The sequence below is a fragment of the Phytophthora cinnamomi genome (assembly GCF_018691715.1).
Source record: "Phytophthora cinnamomi strain GKB4 chromosome Unknown Contig70, whole genome shotgun sequence".
NCBI classification, from domain to species: Eukaryota; Oomycota; class Peronosporomycetes; order Peronosporales; family Peronosporaceae; genus Phytophthora; species Phytophthora cinnamomi.
This window is the reverse complement of record NW_027151003.1, coordinates 116,053-131,659: the sequence shown is the minus strand read 5'-3', so window position 1 is coordinate 131,659 and position 15,607 is coordinate 116,053. Positions and strand designations below refer to the sequence as shown.

The following is a 15,607-nucleotide window of genomic DNA, read 5'->3' as shown; positions in this document are numbered from 1 at the left end:
ACTCGAAACAGTTAAGCCGAACGCAACCTTAAAGAGAGGGTACGAAGGGCATGTTCAGAGTGGATGGCGTTTTCCCGATACCATGAAGAGGTGTACTGAGCTACTTCACTCACATTTTCCGCAAACGCGCGGTAGAAACAATCGAGCTGTGTCCTGGATGTGGTGCACCACACACCTTCAACATTGTTATCGATAGCAGCGCCCACGACTAGGTATATTTCGTCTATATAGACGATAGTTTTCGTCTTTCGTTTTCGATAAACAACCAAAGTTTTATCAATCTCTCATACAATCCAGAATTATATGGTAGAAGCAAGCACATCCACATTCGCTATTGCTTTGTCCAAGAAAAAGTGGACAGAAAATAATTTAAAAGTAAATACTGCAGTACCAAAGACATGGTAACATATATATTTTCGAAGTCATTAACATAACCTAAATATTACAAAAAGAGTCACTTTGCAACACAAACAAAGAAAAGAAAATGAAGAACGTAGTCCACTTTTCATATTTACTTTTCTTTTAAGTATTAGATAAATATTGCAGAAGAAAAATAAAAGAAAGTGAAGAATATATACCACAGTTTTCATATTTACTTTTCTATTACGTATTTAAGAAATCATGGCAGAAACAAAACCGTTAAAAAGTACACTTTCCACGTGCAAAATGTTACACGAAGAATAGAAAACAATTTTCACAGTGTCCAATCGCGATACAGACAGCGACAGATGAATCCAGATTCACTGAATGACATCCTCCATACTATAGAGCAATCACCACTCCCGACTCAAAAATCCATATTCCGCGATTGGATTGGTTGATTAACTAGCCTATGGTACAGAAAACGAAGTTGAAACCGTATAGAAAAGCAAAAAAAACGTGTTATTAGACAGTTACCTCAGGGTACCTAGGAATTGCTTTTTCGAAGCTGCGAATTATCGTCTTTGTCGGTGTGGCGTTCCATGCAACAACTGTTAGCTAGAGTATTGACATAGTCGTGATCAATGCAGATAGGCTGTGTAGGTGTATAGTAAAGAGCTTAGTGTTCAACCAGATCTCATTCATCAATCAGCGCCATCCTCGCCAGCTGCCCCCTCAACTTGCACAAGGTATGTTTCCTGCTTGTCCTTCTATTTAAGAGAGTAAGGTGCCCACAATTTAGTTCGGACCGCTGCACGGCCTCTTCGTGCAATTTGTGATTTCGCACTTGTTGTGGGCATTTTCTAATTCGGATTTTTTATTGTATTTTATTCTATTGAAATACTTACAGTGTTATTTTGTTGTAAATGCAACTGCATAGATCTATTGTGTACCATAATCAAGAAGCATTGCCAGATGCATATTCTTTTAGTGGGCTCTACCGCATTAACAACAGTCAACAGGCGAGGGATTGGCTGACACCTCCGAGAGGTGGATCCTCGCCAGGATCATGGTGACACATGGACGGGTGGATGGATACACCACCCACGCACTCCGCCTCGCACTTCAACAACGCGGAAAGCGTTTGAGGTATTTAAATCCCTCATTGAGGTGCAGTGGCGTGCGGCGTGCGGCCAAGATTGTGCGACGTCGCGAGCCCTCTCTGTTGATCATCGGGCGTCGTCCGAGACAGCGTCCGGGTACTTGGCACTGCATTGCCCGTGCCCGGATTGGCTCAATTTTTTGTGTTTGGAATCGGATCATTACATGTTCTTCCCTACTTGTGACGCTAAGTTGCGTACTTAGTTCGAGCATGTGGACGGGATCTACGCCGTAGAGGACATTTCGCAACGTGTGACTGAGAACTAGAGCTGTAGGGTTATTACACACTTTTTTTCTTTTAAATTGATGAATATATTTGTGAATTTTTTAAAGAATATTATGTTTGTATTGATTTGATTGTGGTCAATATATATATATATATTATCTTAATCATGCGATCATTTGTTGTATTACCGCGATAAGGCAGTATGAAAATGGTTTTATATTCTTCCTGTAGCATTTTGCACGTGGAAAGTGTATTTTTTAACAGTTTTGTTTCTGCAATGTTTTCTTAAATACTTAAAGAAAGTATGAAAAGTGTGGTATATATTCTTCATTTCCTTTTCTTTGTTTGGTGTTGCAAAGTGACTCTCGAAATTTTAAATATGTGGTTTTGTTAATGACTTCGCAGAAATATCTGCTACCATAACTTTGGTATTGTTGTATTTAATTTCAATTTTTCTGTCCACTTTTCTTGGACAAAGCAATAGCGAATGTGAATGTGCTTGCGTTTACCACGCAACTCCGGGTTGTATAAGAGTTTGATACAACTTTGGTTGTCCTCAAATATTGTGATGGCATGTGGGTTGTTGTGGTTTAGTTCAACAACAGTAAATTTAGGAAAAGGGGGTTTTGATTGCAGTGGCACAGAGCTATGTATTATGCCTCTGTAGTGGGGAGAACTACTGTGTGATGCTTCCTACACTGCCAGGAATTGGGCTTCCGCACATGTATGTGATGTAGCCTCCAACAGGCCGCCTAGTGTCTGGGCAGTTGACATAGTCTGCAACGGAATACGGCGTAAGGAAGCGTTGCACGTTGTACTGCTTAACATTGTGGATTCCGCCAAGGGTAATAAATAGGTTGCGAGTGCCGTTGAGGTATCTAAGGCCTCTCTTAGCCGCATTTCAGTGGGCCTTGCCAAGGTTGGCTAGGAATTGGCCGACTTCTCTCGGGAAATATGCCATGTCCGGTCGAGTCCCCATCATCAAGTACATGAAGCTACCGACTGCCTCTCTCTACGGAATCGCTTTCATCTCATCCGTGTATGGGTCTGTCTGTGGGCACATGTCCAGGCAGAGCTTTACGCTCTTGTCTGTGGGAGTTCCCACTGTGTGTGTATCGAGATGGTTGAAGCGGTCCAGTGCTTTGGTATCGTACTTTTCTTGGTAGATGAAGATGGATCTGGTTTTACGATCATGAACAATGGACCACCCCGAGAGGTACTGTGCTTCACCTAGATCAGACATTTGAAAGCGCTTCTTGAGAGCGTCTTTAATGTGGTTGATGACGCGAGTTGTCGGTGCAATGATGAGGAAATTATCGAGTGTACGAGGATTTTCATGTCTGACCGTCAATCTCTCCAATGAAGACGCACTGGTCTTTAATCAGTTTACGGAACTGCATGGCTTTGAGGAATGCACACAGCGCGAGGTATCAAATACGAGGTGCCTGCTTTAGGCCATAAAGGCTCTTGAGCAGTTTTCACGCGAGGTGCTCTTTTTCTTGGACTGTAAAACCTTCAGGTTGTTCCATGTAGATTTCCTCATCCAGGTATCCATTTAAAAACGCTCTTTTAACGTCCCTTTTATGGATTTCGAAGTCAAGGAGTGCTGTAATTGTCGAGAGCAGGCGTGGGACTTCCGTGCGGATGACTGGTGAGAAGATCGCGTCGTAGTCAATTCCGTATTTTTGTAGGAAATTTTGAATTACCAGGCGGGCTTTGTATCGGTCGATGGTGCCGTAGCCCTTGTTTTTAACGACAAACACCCACCGAGAGAGAGGAGCCCTGCGTCCTTTGGTAGAGCCGTTAGAATCCATGTGTTTTGTCCATTAAGGACTTGTATTCCGAGCGTGCTGCTACTCTGCAGTGGTGGACTTCAGGTAGTTTCATTGCAGTCGGGTAAGTTTTCAGCTCTGAAATACTTGTTCTCGTGGTAGTGGACTTCACCACCCTCCGCACGGAAGATGTTATTGGCTTTCTTTCTAAAGTCTTCATAGGACTCGTACAGATCTGACTTCCGTTTAATTACGTAAATCAACATATAGCGTATGTAGTCGTCAATGAAAGTCAGGAAGTATTGGCATCCTGATAGTGTGGGGACTGGCAGAGGTCCTGTGTCAGTGTGAACCTTTTCAAGGGGAAATTTCGCCCTTTCAATTGTACGTTTATTGAATGGGTTGCGGTGGGACTTGGCGTATGTGCAGGTTGAGCAGAAGTAGTCTTGCATTGGGTCGAAGTTCGATAGTCCCATGTCCGTGACGGTGTTTGCCTTAGCCAGATCCTGCATAATGCGGAAGTTAGGGTGAGCCATTTGTTTGTGCCACAACATAACATTGTCAGACGTACCTGAGGTGGCCACATTGGCTTCTTGATCAGAGTCCGTTGGTTTGGGTTGGAACTGGTAGAGGGACTTGCCATCTACAGTCTTAGCTTCGAACTTGATGCGGCGAGCAAAGAAAAGAACGCGCTTCTTGGCGTTGGGGAAGTTGATCTTAAAGTCGTTCCCAACCGTTTGGCGGACCGAGATGAGGTTAAACTTCAGGTCGGGTGCGTATAGCACGTCATTGAGAGCGGTGGATCGCTCCTTCCCCTTGATGTCCTTGATTTTCATCTCCACATCTCCAGTTCCCTCGATGGGAATCTGGCGGTTTCCACCGATCGTGATGGCTTTTTCAGCAGTGGGCTTGAGTGTCTTGAACCACTTCGGGGTGGACGTTACATGCCGGGTGCAGCCAGAATCGACAGTCCACGTGAGATCATGGTCGGACTCAAGGGCGCTGCGGCTCAGTTCTCCTGCTACTTGGCTGAGGTCCAGCGTCGTGCACGCAACGATGCCATAGTCGCTGTAGTCATCGTCGTCGCGGTTTCGGCGGCCATGATACTTGTTGTGCCCTTGAGGTCTGCCATGATTACCACGGTTTCCATTGCGCGAGTCCTTGTTGCTGTGACGGGACTGGTCTCCACCTTTGCCATTGTAGTTGCCCTTGTAGGGATGCTGGCGTTGCGGTGGCTGTTACCGCTGTTGTTGTTGTTGCTGCTGCTGCTGCTGCTGGGGTGGCCTCGGCTTGAAATTAGCTGGAAGTACCGTGTCTGTCTTGACTTGGCCATTGTAGTGGTGCCGCTGCAGGATGTAGCAGTCAACCGTGTCATAGTTGTCACGGTGGCGGTAAGTGCATTTGAGCGGTGCCACCAGGGCCGTGTCCACCTTAGGAGGGGCTACCACAGGTACATGTTCGGGCGCCAAGGCTGGCATAGCCATTTCAGCGCGGGTCTCCAGAGATTCTGGGGTCCCTTGCTTGAGCACATAGCGGTTGCGAGCTAGTTCGTTCTGAGTCTTAGTATCGATATTGCGCTTGAGGTCCTCGTACGGGATGAACTACCAGCTGCCTTTCCAGACTGCGAGTTCGGGCTTCCAATCAGTCGGCAGCGAATGATACAAATAGAGCGATTTCTGCTCGTCGCTGAGCACACTGTTCGTTGAATCAGCGGCAGCCTTCATTGCGCTCTCTAGGTCGAAGATGAAGGTTGCGAGGCCACATCCTTCTTCATACTCCAAGGCCATGAGGTACGACCGGATGTAGTACAGGCCCCTTTACGGCTGCACCCTCGTACTTGCTACAGAGTTTCTGGTAGATCGCGAATGCCGCAGTCTTCTCCTCGATTATGAGGACGAGTTGGTCATCGATGGTCTTGATTAGGAACGCATTGGCCTTCGCTTACATGAAGCGTACCTTCCTGGAGCTCTGTTGTTCGTTCTTGGCCTTCAGCTCTCAGATCGGCCCAACACTTGTTGCTTTTGTGCAGTGAAGGACCGGATCACGGGCAGTTTTTCTTGTCCCATGTCCACATCGCTGTCGTCTCCAGCGGAACCATCCGTTCTGCCGTCAGAGGACTTGCTCGATGAGGAGTCTTGTTGCAAGTCGGGCTTGGGCGCGTCGTGTTGCTCGACGAGCGCTTGGTTGGGTTCTTCGTCCTTTCCGAGGTCGACGTCAGAGTCTCCAGCGTAGTCGGGTTGGGTGACGATGCCGAGGAGATTTTTGTCGTCGAGTGCAGCTGTGACGCGGGTCTTCCAAATGACGAAGTTCCTACCGTTAAGGCGAGGAAAATCACGGTCGTTCGTGGGCGAGTCTTATGCCGGGCTCATAACCTATTAAGGTGTAGCGTCGAAGGGCGAAGAGAGAGAACCCCAGCATGAGGTCGAGAAGATAAAAGAAGTTGTGATTGAGGAGAGTTAGTTGTCGGCTCCTAGTTGCCAGTCAAGTTCTACCTGTCTACCATGATATCACCTTCTCAACGTGGTGAACCTACACATGGATTGCGTGTTTTACACTGACATCTGGCTCTAACTTTGTCACGCTTCGCTTTGGCCCGAGCATCTGCCAAAACCGGGATCGAGAAAAACGCGACTTGGCCAGCTTATCGCGTCATATAGAGGAGCCAATTGTCTTTGTTCTGCCTGAGTTCAAACACACGTCGATACAACAACACATTCTTCTTGTGATCGGACACGAGCTAGGGCGTCATTATACACAGTAGGGTCGACTTCCCGATTCCTGCGACCCAACGAGAATAATCTTCTTGTGCGAAAGCAGTGCTCGGAAATGTATTATGATAAATGGTAGCGATAATGGCGTACGACAACTATTTACTGTTGTTACTTTTCGTGCGAGGAAATAATGATATATCAACGCATTTACTTGGATTTGACTGTACAATACTAGGAATTAATAGTTACGAAAAAGTATGCATACCAGTATGGTATTGTGAGACTCAGTCTTTTGGAATGACTGACAGGGAGTTCCGTGACATTGCTGTATTCTTAGACCCTACCATTTTCCATTTTGAATACCCCAGCCCAACCCTCCCCTCCTTGCTATCACTAAGAACTCAACATTTGCCGCGTTCCTGTTCGCCTCGCTGCCCGATCACAACTTCAAGGGGTACCATTCGCGGACAGTGTCTACCAAGTGGCTACTCCGAAGGAAAAGTGAATGTGACGATTTGTGAGAAACATCTCTGCTGGATACAGCAACCTGTACGACTACATCGTCGAGCGATATCCCGACTTCGTGGCTGCGATGATGGCCAATGGTACATCACCACGCTGGTCGCTTCATTGACCCGAAGTCGCAGACAGTGTTCTGTTGGCTGGACTAGGTTACGGCCTGCAACATGCCGTTTTCGTGTTGTTTGTATCCATATACACCCATTTGGGAGACATTCCTACGAAACCGCTGGTGAAGTACGCCGCTTTGGTCGTGCGTCAAGTCGAAATCGACATTGGTCTGGCCCTCCCCGCCAAATTCGGTTACATGACTGATGAATGGACTTTCCGCTCGGAGCATTACATCACCGTGTTCGCGGGGTTTTCAACACGACGGTCGACAAGGCGTTCCTGACCTTTGTGCCTATGATTGACGACGATGTAACGGACCACACCTCGGCTAGACACGTCAAGTTTCTGACAGGCACACTTTTCTTTTTACGACCGTAACATTGAGGATGCCACCTACCTTGTCGGATACAATAGTGATGTCAACATCAAGGTGGCCAGTCTTTTGGCTGATCCGCTCATCAGTTGTGCTTCGCACCTGAGGTCCTCCAATACAGTCTCATATTGAATTGGGGCCAGCAATTATCACAAATAAAAACTGCAATTTACTAGCAAACAATAATAAAAATTCCAGCAATATATATTGCAATTTATATTGAGCGCCTTCCTACTCTACCTCTGCCTCTAGTACCAGTAGGAACTCCTGTCGGAATTTCAACTCGGTAATCCACCGGCCAACGTACACCAAGCTCGTCGCGTTCAAACTCATTAATGAGGTCTTGCGGCAGGTCAGCTGCTGGCTGCCAAGTTAATTCTGCGTAGCCCGCCCAGCCCACAAAGGAGCACGCGTCACCTGCCGGGTTAGTTTTTTCCCCGTAAATAACACCTACTGTAAATAAATTTGGACCCTCGCCAAAATCAGAGGTGTCATCTTCCGATGACGTCTCGATTTCCTCCACAACTATAGTTGGGCAACACCAATGTGTCGACTGGGCTTCAAGTCGGAGTGCTGCCAGGGGGCATGAGTTGTTGGTTGGGATGCTTGGTCGCGTGCCGGGCGATCGCGCGACCGCTTGGCTGCTGCTAGCGCAGCAATTTGCTTGAGCCGCTTGTTTTTTTTTCGGCATAGGTTCTTTTGCCGAGTGACACTGCTGTCAGCCAAGACAACAAGCAGGATGTTGAAGAGGTGATTGCATTTTGATAGGGAAGCTATTAGGATATTTTAAACAGTGTATTTTAAATTGGCCAAAGAGGAGCTAAACTAAGAATTATATATGCATAATTCTTATTTTAGCTCCTCTCCGGTCTACTTAACCCTTGAGACCGAGGTAGTACGGTACCCCATTGGTCCCTAAGCCCTAGACGCTCTAACGTGTATGTGCGGGGAAGGGTTCTCATACAAAGCCCTACATCATTCCATAACTTGTATAGTGTATAGATGCAGGCTAAACCTAACATTCGATCGTGGGGACTCTCGGTATCGTGTATGGTTCATGATTTGGCAGTGATAAATACATGTTAGCGCTCATAACATGTATGTTGTGCAACAAAACCAGTGCAAGGGAGTGATAGAGGCGCTGCGACGATGAACACAGCCGTGTACAGGAAGAGCATAACAGCCTCACCACGAACATGTGCTGCTGATCAGATAGGCGGGAAATTTTGCTATCCTAAAACCCAATTGAAATGGAAAATTCTAAACAGCAGTTCAATCAGCCGTCGTCGCGTCGAGTGCAAGACAGGCCCGCTTTGGCAGGTGACTAGCGAACACCGTGGACTCATCGCTTGCATGCATGCCACTACCACCACTCCCTTCTCCAGTGTCTTCATCTTGGCGCTGCACAATCGACAGCTTCCCACCCTCGCTGCGGCGCAGTTGACAGCGCCTCATTGCTCCAGCACTTGTGTCAGATATCGAAGCAGGAGAGCAGCTCGCCGTAAACGGTGTGGCGCTTCTTCTCGCACCGAAAGATGCGCCACACAATAGGTTTCTTCGACAAGGTTTATAGCTGGCATGTACTGCAGTACGTTGATGAATCACCACCACGGGCGTTGCTAATGCCCTTGAGAAGTGAGCACACAGTGTATGCTGTTGTTCGCCGCTTCCGGCCTTGGTTGTTGTTCCCAAGTCGCCACCCATTGAGCTTGATTGATCTGCCCTCTCCTATTTTTCGCAGTATACTTGAAATCGGTATCATACAATTTAACAATGTGTTCGGTTGGACCATACACGATAAGCAGACTTGGGGATCAAAACAAAAAAAGAAGGTGCGCCCAAAGACACGCCTGGCACGCATCGAATGCAATAGGCAGTAGTTACAAAATGAACAACTTGGTGCACCACTTGTGGGGCTTCACTTTGATGTAGACACGCACGCTATTGAACATTGAGCGCTAAGGAAACACCACCTCGTCGAAGGCCATGATGACAGGCGGCATGTAGCCAGCAGCAAAAACGGTCTTGTAGTGCATCAATACCGGGACTCAGATTCCGCGCGAGATCCGTCGCGACCTTTGGGGTCATCATTCGGCTGAAAATTAGGTTCATGAAGTTATGCATGAATCGATCGTGCGTCATGAAGCGCCCAAAACACCCACGAGGTGTGACACCCTCCCTCCTTTTCTAATGATGCGCAAGTATTTCTTTGTTTGGAACAATGAACCGTGCTATAATAGAACTATGAAGACATACAACTTTCTCGCTTCGATAGGTGATGTCTTCACCACGTCCTCATGGATATCATCCCGTGACTTGTCCTTGAACTTAGGATACTTGAGTTCTTGTGCAAGTTGTTTTACATATTAGCCTTCCACGTCGACACCGGGCTACACCGCCTCGCCTCGGACTGATAGTCTTCGTCGGAATCATCCAACTAGCCGCGGTTATCGTCTGCATCCTTGAAATCTGGATCGAGGTTCTGGGGACTGATACACGAATCTAATACACAATCAAATATCAGATACAGCATTAGGTATAAGCATAACTTGGACCATACACGATAATGACACAATATTATACCTTCGAGATTTTGTAGGATTGGCCATCGCCACTTCCACGGTAAACGTAGTGTCGTGCGGGGAAATGGCCTGCAGAACAGCCGGGGTGGGAGGTGCGAATGACCTTGGCGTAGCCTCATTTTCCAGTGGCGGGGCGGGGAGAGATGACTGTGCCTGTTGCGGCGGGCTACCGACGAGTGATTGAACTCGTGGGTTTTTGGATCCGGCCAGCTAGTACACAAGTACGCGGTAAGCGCGATTTAGATGTGGTCCAATCAGAATGCAATACATTCAGCCGCACCGGGTTTGCAGCCCTTGGTAGCTTTTACAGAGTTTGAAGAGGTTTGACGTCGAACGACATTTGCTGATCCGCCACGCTTCGCCTGCTTCTTCGCTTGGAGCTCAGCTGTTCATGCAACAGTATCAGTACAATGTAGCGAGTAAGCACCAAATGCAACATGCGGTGTTACCCCGATCAATCTTGTCCAAATACTTCATGAGCGCTTCCACGCCTTCGAAAAAATCTTCTCCGCTGACGCCCTTGGTAGTCTTCCCAAGCTTGAGATAGGTGAAGTCAACTGATAGCCCAGTGGATCGCTTGGATGTCCAACCAGCCTTCTTCAGCCTGAAACGCCATTTTGGAGAGGCAGCGTGGGGTTTAGGAGACAAGCGAGAAAATCCGGAAATGAGCCACGGAGTCGAGTGGCGGGGGGCGATCTTCTACAAAACAGCATATGCAAAATGCAAGTTTGATCTGTTAATGTCCTTTCTGGTAGTATCGTTTATGTTGATCGTTGCACATCAGCGGGAAAGCGTGGATACAGTACCTACCCCTTCTTGACTTGAAATTTGTAAGGGTCAATACACAATCAAAGTAAATAAAACCTTAACGTGTATGGTCCACGTTAAGGAATGACCCTTATCTTGTAAGGTCCAGGCGTCCGGGCTCAAGGGGTTAAAAATACGCTGTGTTGATTATATTTTGAACACTTATATTTATTTAAGGGGGATACATATTTTAAATACTTATATTATTTAAAGGGGGATACGTGTCCGGATTATCATTGGCTCCACGAGAAATGCATCTACTCCTTGAATATGAATCTTCCGCGACTGGAGATACTTGCGTTGTAAAGAAGAAAGACAGGTCTACATAACTACGATTTGACTTGACCCGAAACGACAATACAAAAGTCCTAGAGTAACTTTGCAAAAATGATTAGAACATGGGAGAGCATAACTTCAACGTAACGAATTACTGTAGTGATGTCGCCACTATCGATCGTATTCTAATTGGTTGCCTCTTCACTAATGCGAGCCACTGTAGCAATGTCCCACATATCGCGGTTAACGCGCAGGAACGTCAGCTGCTCGAAGTTGGCCGGAAGCATAGAACGCCGATGTGGTGTCAAAACCAGCTTGCATGGGAGAAGAGCCTCTCGACAGTGTTTGAAGTTGGGGGAACCATCTTCTCGAGCGGCATGTAAGTTGCAATACTCGCTTCATGTTTCTTCTTTCCTTTTCCTTGAAGCAGAACTGTAGCGCAGTCTTCTCCTCGTTCCTTGCGCTTCTTTCCAGTGTCTGCTCAAATCGCTTTAAAGCTGCTATCTCCGCCGATGAGAGAACCGAACCTGCTAACACTTTGACAACACCAGTTTCGAATGCTGGTGTGTGAACGATCTTGACGGTTGACTTCAGATGCTCTGACATGACGGGAAAATCTGCGATGAGAGCATCAAACATCACGCGTACCTCTCTCATGCTTGTGTCCCCGCGCTGCAGCCGCTTACAGATACTCTCGAACTTCTTCAGGTGTTCAAACAAAACAACCAACTTTCTGTGTTTTCCACCAGTTGGGACCATCTCCTCAACTGCGTCAACCTTTTTGATTTCCGCGCGAATTCGAATGTATCGCTGAACCATCGTAAAAGTGGAAGACCAGCGGGTGACGTTACGCTTGATAGGAGTAAGATCCGTGTACTTCTTGAGCTCTGCGCTGTTGTTTTCGCGACGTAAGTCCACCATGAGGTTGTTATCCTCATCCAACAAATCGTCATACGGCTCCAAGAACTTGTTTACGGCCAGGTTGAATCGGTGGCTCGCACAGCCGACTAGAGGAATCCCCATCTTGGTTGCGATAGACTGGTTGGTGGCGCAGTTGTCTCCCACCAGAAATCCCACCATGTCGTCAGTCTCGTTGTAAACATCGAGGATGTTCTCGAACCGCTTGACATGAGCGTCAGCTGTCTGTGTGCCATCTTCAAGTGGTGATAAACCGAGTAGTGGAACACGTAGCTTACCACGTGCCTCGTAAACGGCGTAGAGAGCGACGTAGTGAGTGCCCCATGCGACCAGCCGTCAAACATGAGGGCGAAGAGGGCTCCCATCTCTTTCTCCAGCTTTCTGCTGACCTCGATCGCGATACCCTCCATGCACTTCTTGACGGCCCAGGTCGGAGCTAGCTCATAGACCGAGTGAGCGCATCTTCGACTTCATGAATGGGCATGTTGCGCTCGATGACCCAACGAATCCATTGGAAGAGATGGCTCACCTCCTCTGCGACAAAGCCGAACACCTGAAGGGGCCGATCCGAGCTTGACTGGAGCGAAGCGTTTGTTGCCTCGTAGCCAGTGTGTTTCGATGTCAGAAGCGCAACCAGATTGGAGTAGCTGGATCCAGACAACTGTTTGCGCTCGCTACCGCGCAGATTGCAGCGGAGCAAATCATGCGGAGTATACAAGAAAGCAGCAAGTTGCTTGTTGGAGACCATCGTCGTTCAGCCGAAATAAAGTTGTGAGCGACAAGGGGCCCGTAGTTTGTGTTAGCGAAATCGACCAAACGCGTCCCGAAGCCAGTCGTTTGTTGCTGACACTAGTGTGGTGTGGTTAACTTCAGCTTTGACGTCATCCCGCGATGTCATCGATGACACAATTGCGGAGTTCAGCCAGTGGCACTTTTACGATATTTATTGTCACTAATTGGGTCAATATTAAATTGTAGTGGAGGCCGTAAGGTCCAGTAATAAAAAGGTTTTTTGAAAAAAACTGATTATTTATTGTATTGCACTTTTTTTTCGACCTCTGCTTCGCACCGACTGAGCATCGCCGTTCAGAAATTCATTGCGAACTGCAGCTCTTTGTTGGATAAGATCAAAGACCTCATGCGTAAACCTCAACCACTCCGCGTAACTTTGGTATAAGTGTACTGTGCTGTAATTGGCTATCTTTTGCAATTTTCTAAAATGTGATTTTTTGTAATGTAGAAAAAAACACTTTCTGTAGTATCCGTGTTGCGCCAGAGTATGTGCTGGGATTCGGCGTACAAACTGGTAATGCACTTTTTTGCAATCAAGGACTTTATTGGTACATCGGCCGCGCCGGCTTTGTCAATCGCGCCTTACGCGCGCTCAAAAAGCAGCATGTTTCTGTTCAAGTTTACTGCGGTGTGAGTTTCATCCCACCTACGCCGAATGCCGTGGCGCGGCTGTTTAGCAAGGCACGCCATGTTCTATCGCTTCACCGCCACGTCATTCTCCCTATTCGACTCGATATACTGCTGTTAATCAAGGTGGACAGGCGCTTCTAGGGGCAGCGACGGTGTCGAAGGCTGTCAAAGCGTAAGTTGACAGGGTTTTTTCTACCTACAAATACAAGTTGTCATGTTGTACTTGAAGTTGTTGCTGTACATTGAATAATTTATTTTCGAATGTCTGAAGCTCCGCGCCATAACTTCTTGTGGAGGTAGGAATGGAATTGCAGCACCATTTCCGGAGGGCCTGTGGGATAGGATATAGTCAGCCAGCTTTTCGTCGTCCGCCGAAATGAACTCTTGCAGCCTGAAGAAGCGCTCCTACATCGAAAGCGTTGATGACCAGTGCGTGTCCTGCCGGAGGACTGGCGCCAGGGCGGGTTTGGTCGTAAATTCAGAAATAATTACATAATCGGGGAAGCACATATTTAGTCAAACCCAAAATTAATAATGCGAATACCCAAATTGGCGGTCGTACGAATTTTGCTCACGAGCTGCTGCGCATCTTCGAGAGTGCTGTCGTGTGGCTCCAGATACAGATAACGACGTACAAACACGCCACCTCCACCTACTAGCTGTCCATATTGAATCTCACTATTGCACAAGGACGCAAAACACACCATCATCAAAATAGTAAAATCTGATTGGTCGAATCAAATCACGAAACAATAACGAATGCATGAAAAGGTGCAAGTAATGCGCAAAATCAGAACATCAACTGTAAGGAGAAAGAGCATTTCAAATTGATGTGGCACCCCGAGCTGGCGTGCAGCCGGATTGACACCGATTTCTTCAGCCAGATCGATTGGCTCTCGTTTTTGACTGATAGTGTAGGCCCGCTGCTTAAAGTACATCTCGCATAATGAAAATACCAGCACAACCTGCTGGGCGAGCTGGCTACGAGAGCCAGCAATTTTGTATTGCATTGTATTGGATAAAAATAATTATCGTCTTATTTGCCACATCGGATATCCCACTTTTAGATGGCGTGTTTTGCTGGTGGTGGTGTGTGTGTGTGGGGGGGGGGGGTACGTCCCTGTCTGTAGTCACGAGTGGCCAAGTTAAGATGGTGGCTTGCGCATCCAACAAGCGGCACGCCAAGCATAGTTGCAAGCCGCTTGTTAAGTGCGCAGTTGTCACTGACCAGGAACTTGCAGTCGGAAACAGACTTATTTCACCAGCGCAACGGTAAGACAAGCTCATGCAAAAAAACAAAGTAACTAATCAAAAGTGTGAAATCAGAAAAATTAATATTAGCCAATAAATGTGGTTAGGAGCGCATTCGATTCGCACATCGCGACATAGCGAGGGGAGTGACGACACGCGCGCCGTATGGCACCGCTGTGAAGACGCCGTGCGACACGTGTGGCAAGGCGATATCGCGCACCAATCGTTCCCAGCACAAGAAGAGGTGCAAAGGTACCAAGGAGCGGCTCTCACGCAGTGAGATTCGAAAGAAGTCATGGGGGAAGAACCGCATCAAGCGTGTCGGCACCCAGCGTGCCAAGCGTGCCGCTCGTGCATTCGAGCGACTTCAAGGTTTGTTTAATCTATAGCGACCATACGTTACCGTTATTTTCAACACATGTCTCCAGTGCTACGAGCGGAGCTTATCGAACTAGAAAGCGTATCTCTCCCTCCGAAACCCGAGTCTGTAGACTTGAAAGGGCACGAACTGGAAGATTTAAGTCACAATGCAGACCTATTTGACATCTTCACCCAGGTAAGTGTTGATGGATGAAAATCAAAAGGCTCTCATGTCTTTTATTAATATCACTATGTTCAGATAGAGCACAAGGACGTGCTGTCGCAAATTTGATTCAAAAGAACCTTTCTACTTTTGCATCCCGAGAAACGAAGAAAAAAAACAGCGGTCTCAAGAAGCGCAAAAGTGCGAAGTTTACTTACAGAGCCAAGCCACGCCTATTTCGCTTAGCGTTCTACACAGCCATTTGGCGAGCACAGAAGGATTCATGGAAGCGAATCGCTTGTGGTTTACAGCGTGTCGGATGACCTCTGTGTCTTATGCTCGAGTCCGCTGTAAGGATCCTAGTAGAATTAGAAGATTAAGTAGCTAGTGTATTTATACAAAGCATGTAGGATCAATGTGGTGGCTGGGCTTGGTGGTGAGGAGAGAATTATCCACTTCCGAATCTCCTTCTCTTCTCCAAGAACCAGCAACCAAGATCCCGGAGCCTTAGGCCCCGCCATCCCGTGTTTCAACCTTCCTACTGTGTCCGCGGCAATGCACAATAATCAACACAGCGGTATCCGCATTTGCGTTC

General features: G+C 47.3%; 1 protein-coding gene across 1 annotated transcript; it reads right to left on the bottom strand.

The window, feature by feature from the left end:
• Positions 1 to 4,014: 4,014 nt before the first annotated feature.
• IUM83_18615 (Hydroxyacylglutathione hydrolase) lies at positions 4,015 to 11,978 on the bottom strand (the record flags this gene model as incomplete). Its single annotated transcript, XM_067943625.1, has 3 exons — positions 4,015 to 4,025; positions 4,091 to 4,739; positions 11,547 to 11,978. The coding sequence occupies 3 exons, from the start codon at positions 11,976 to 11,978 to the stop codon at positions 4,015 to 4,017; spliced, it is 1,092 nt and encodes a 363-aa protein (XP_067786152.1).
• Positions 11,979 to 15,607: the final 3,629 nt, after the last annotated feature.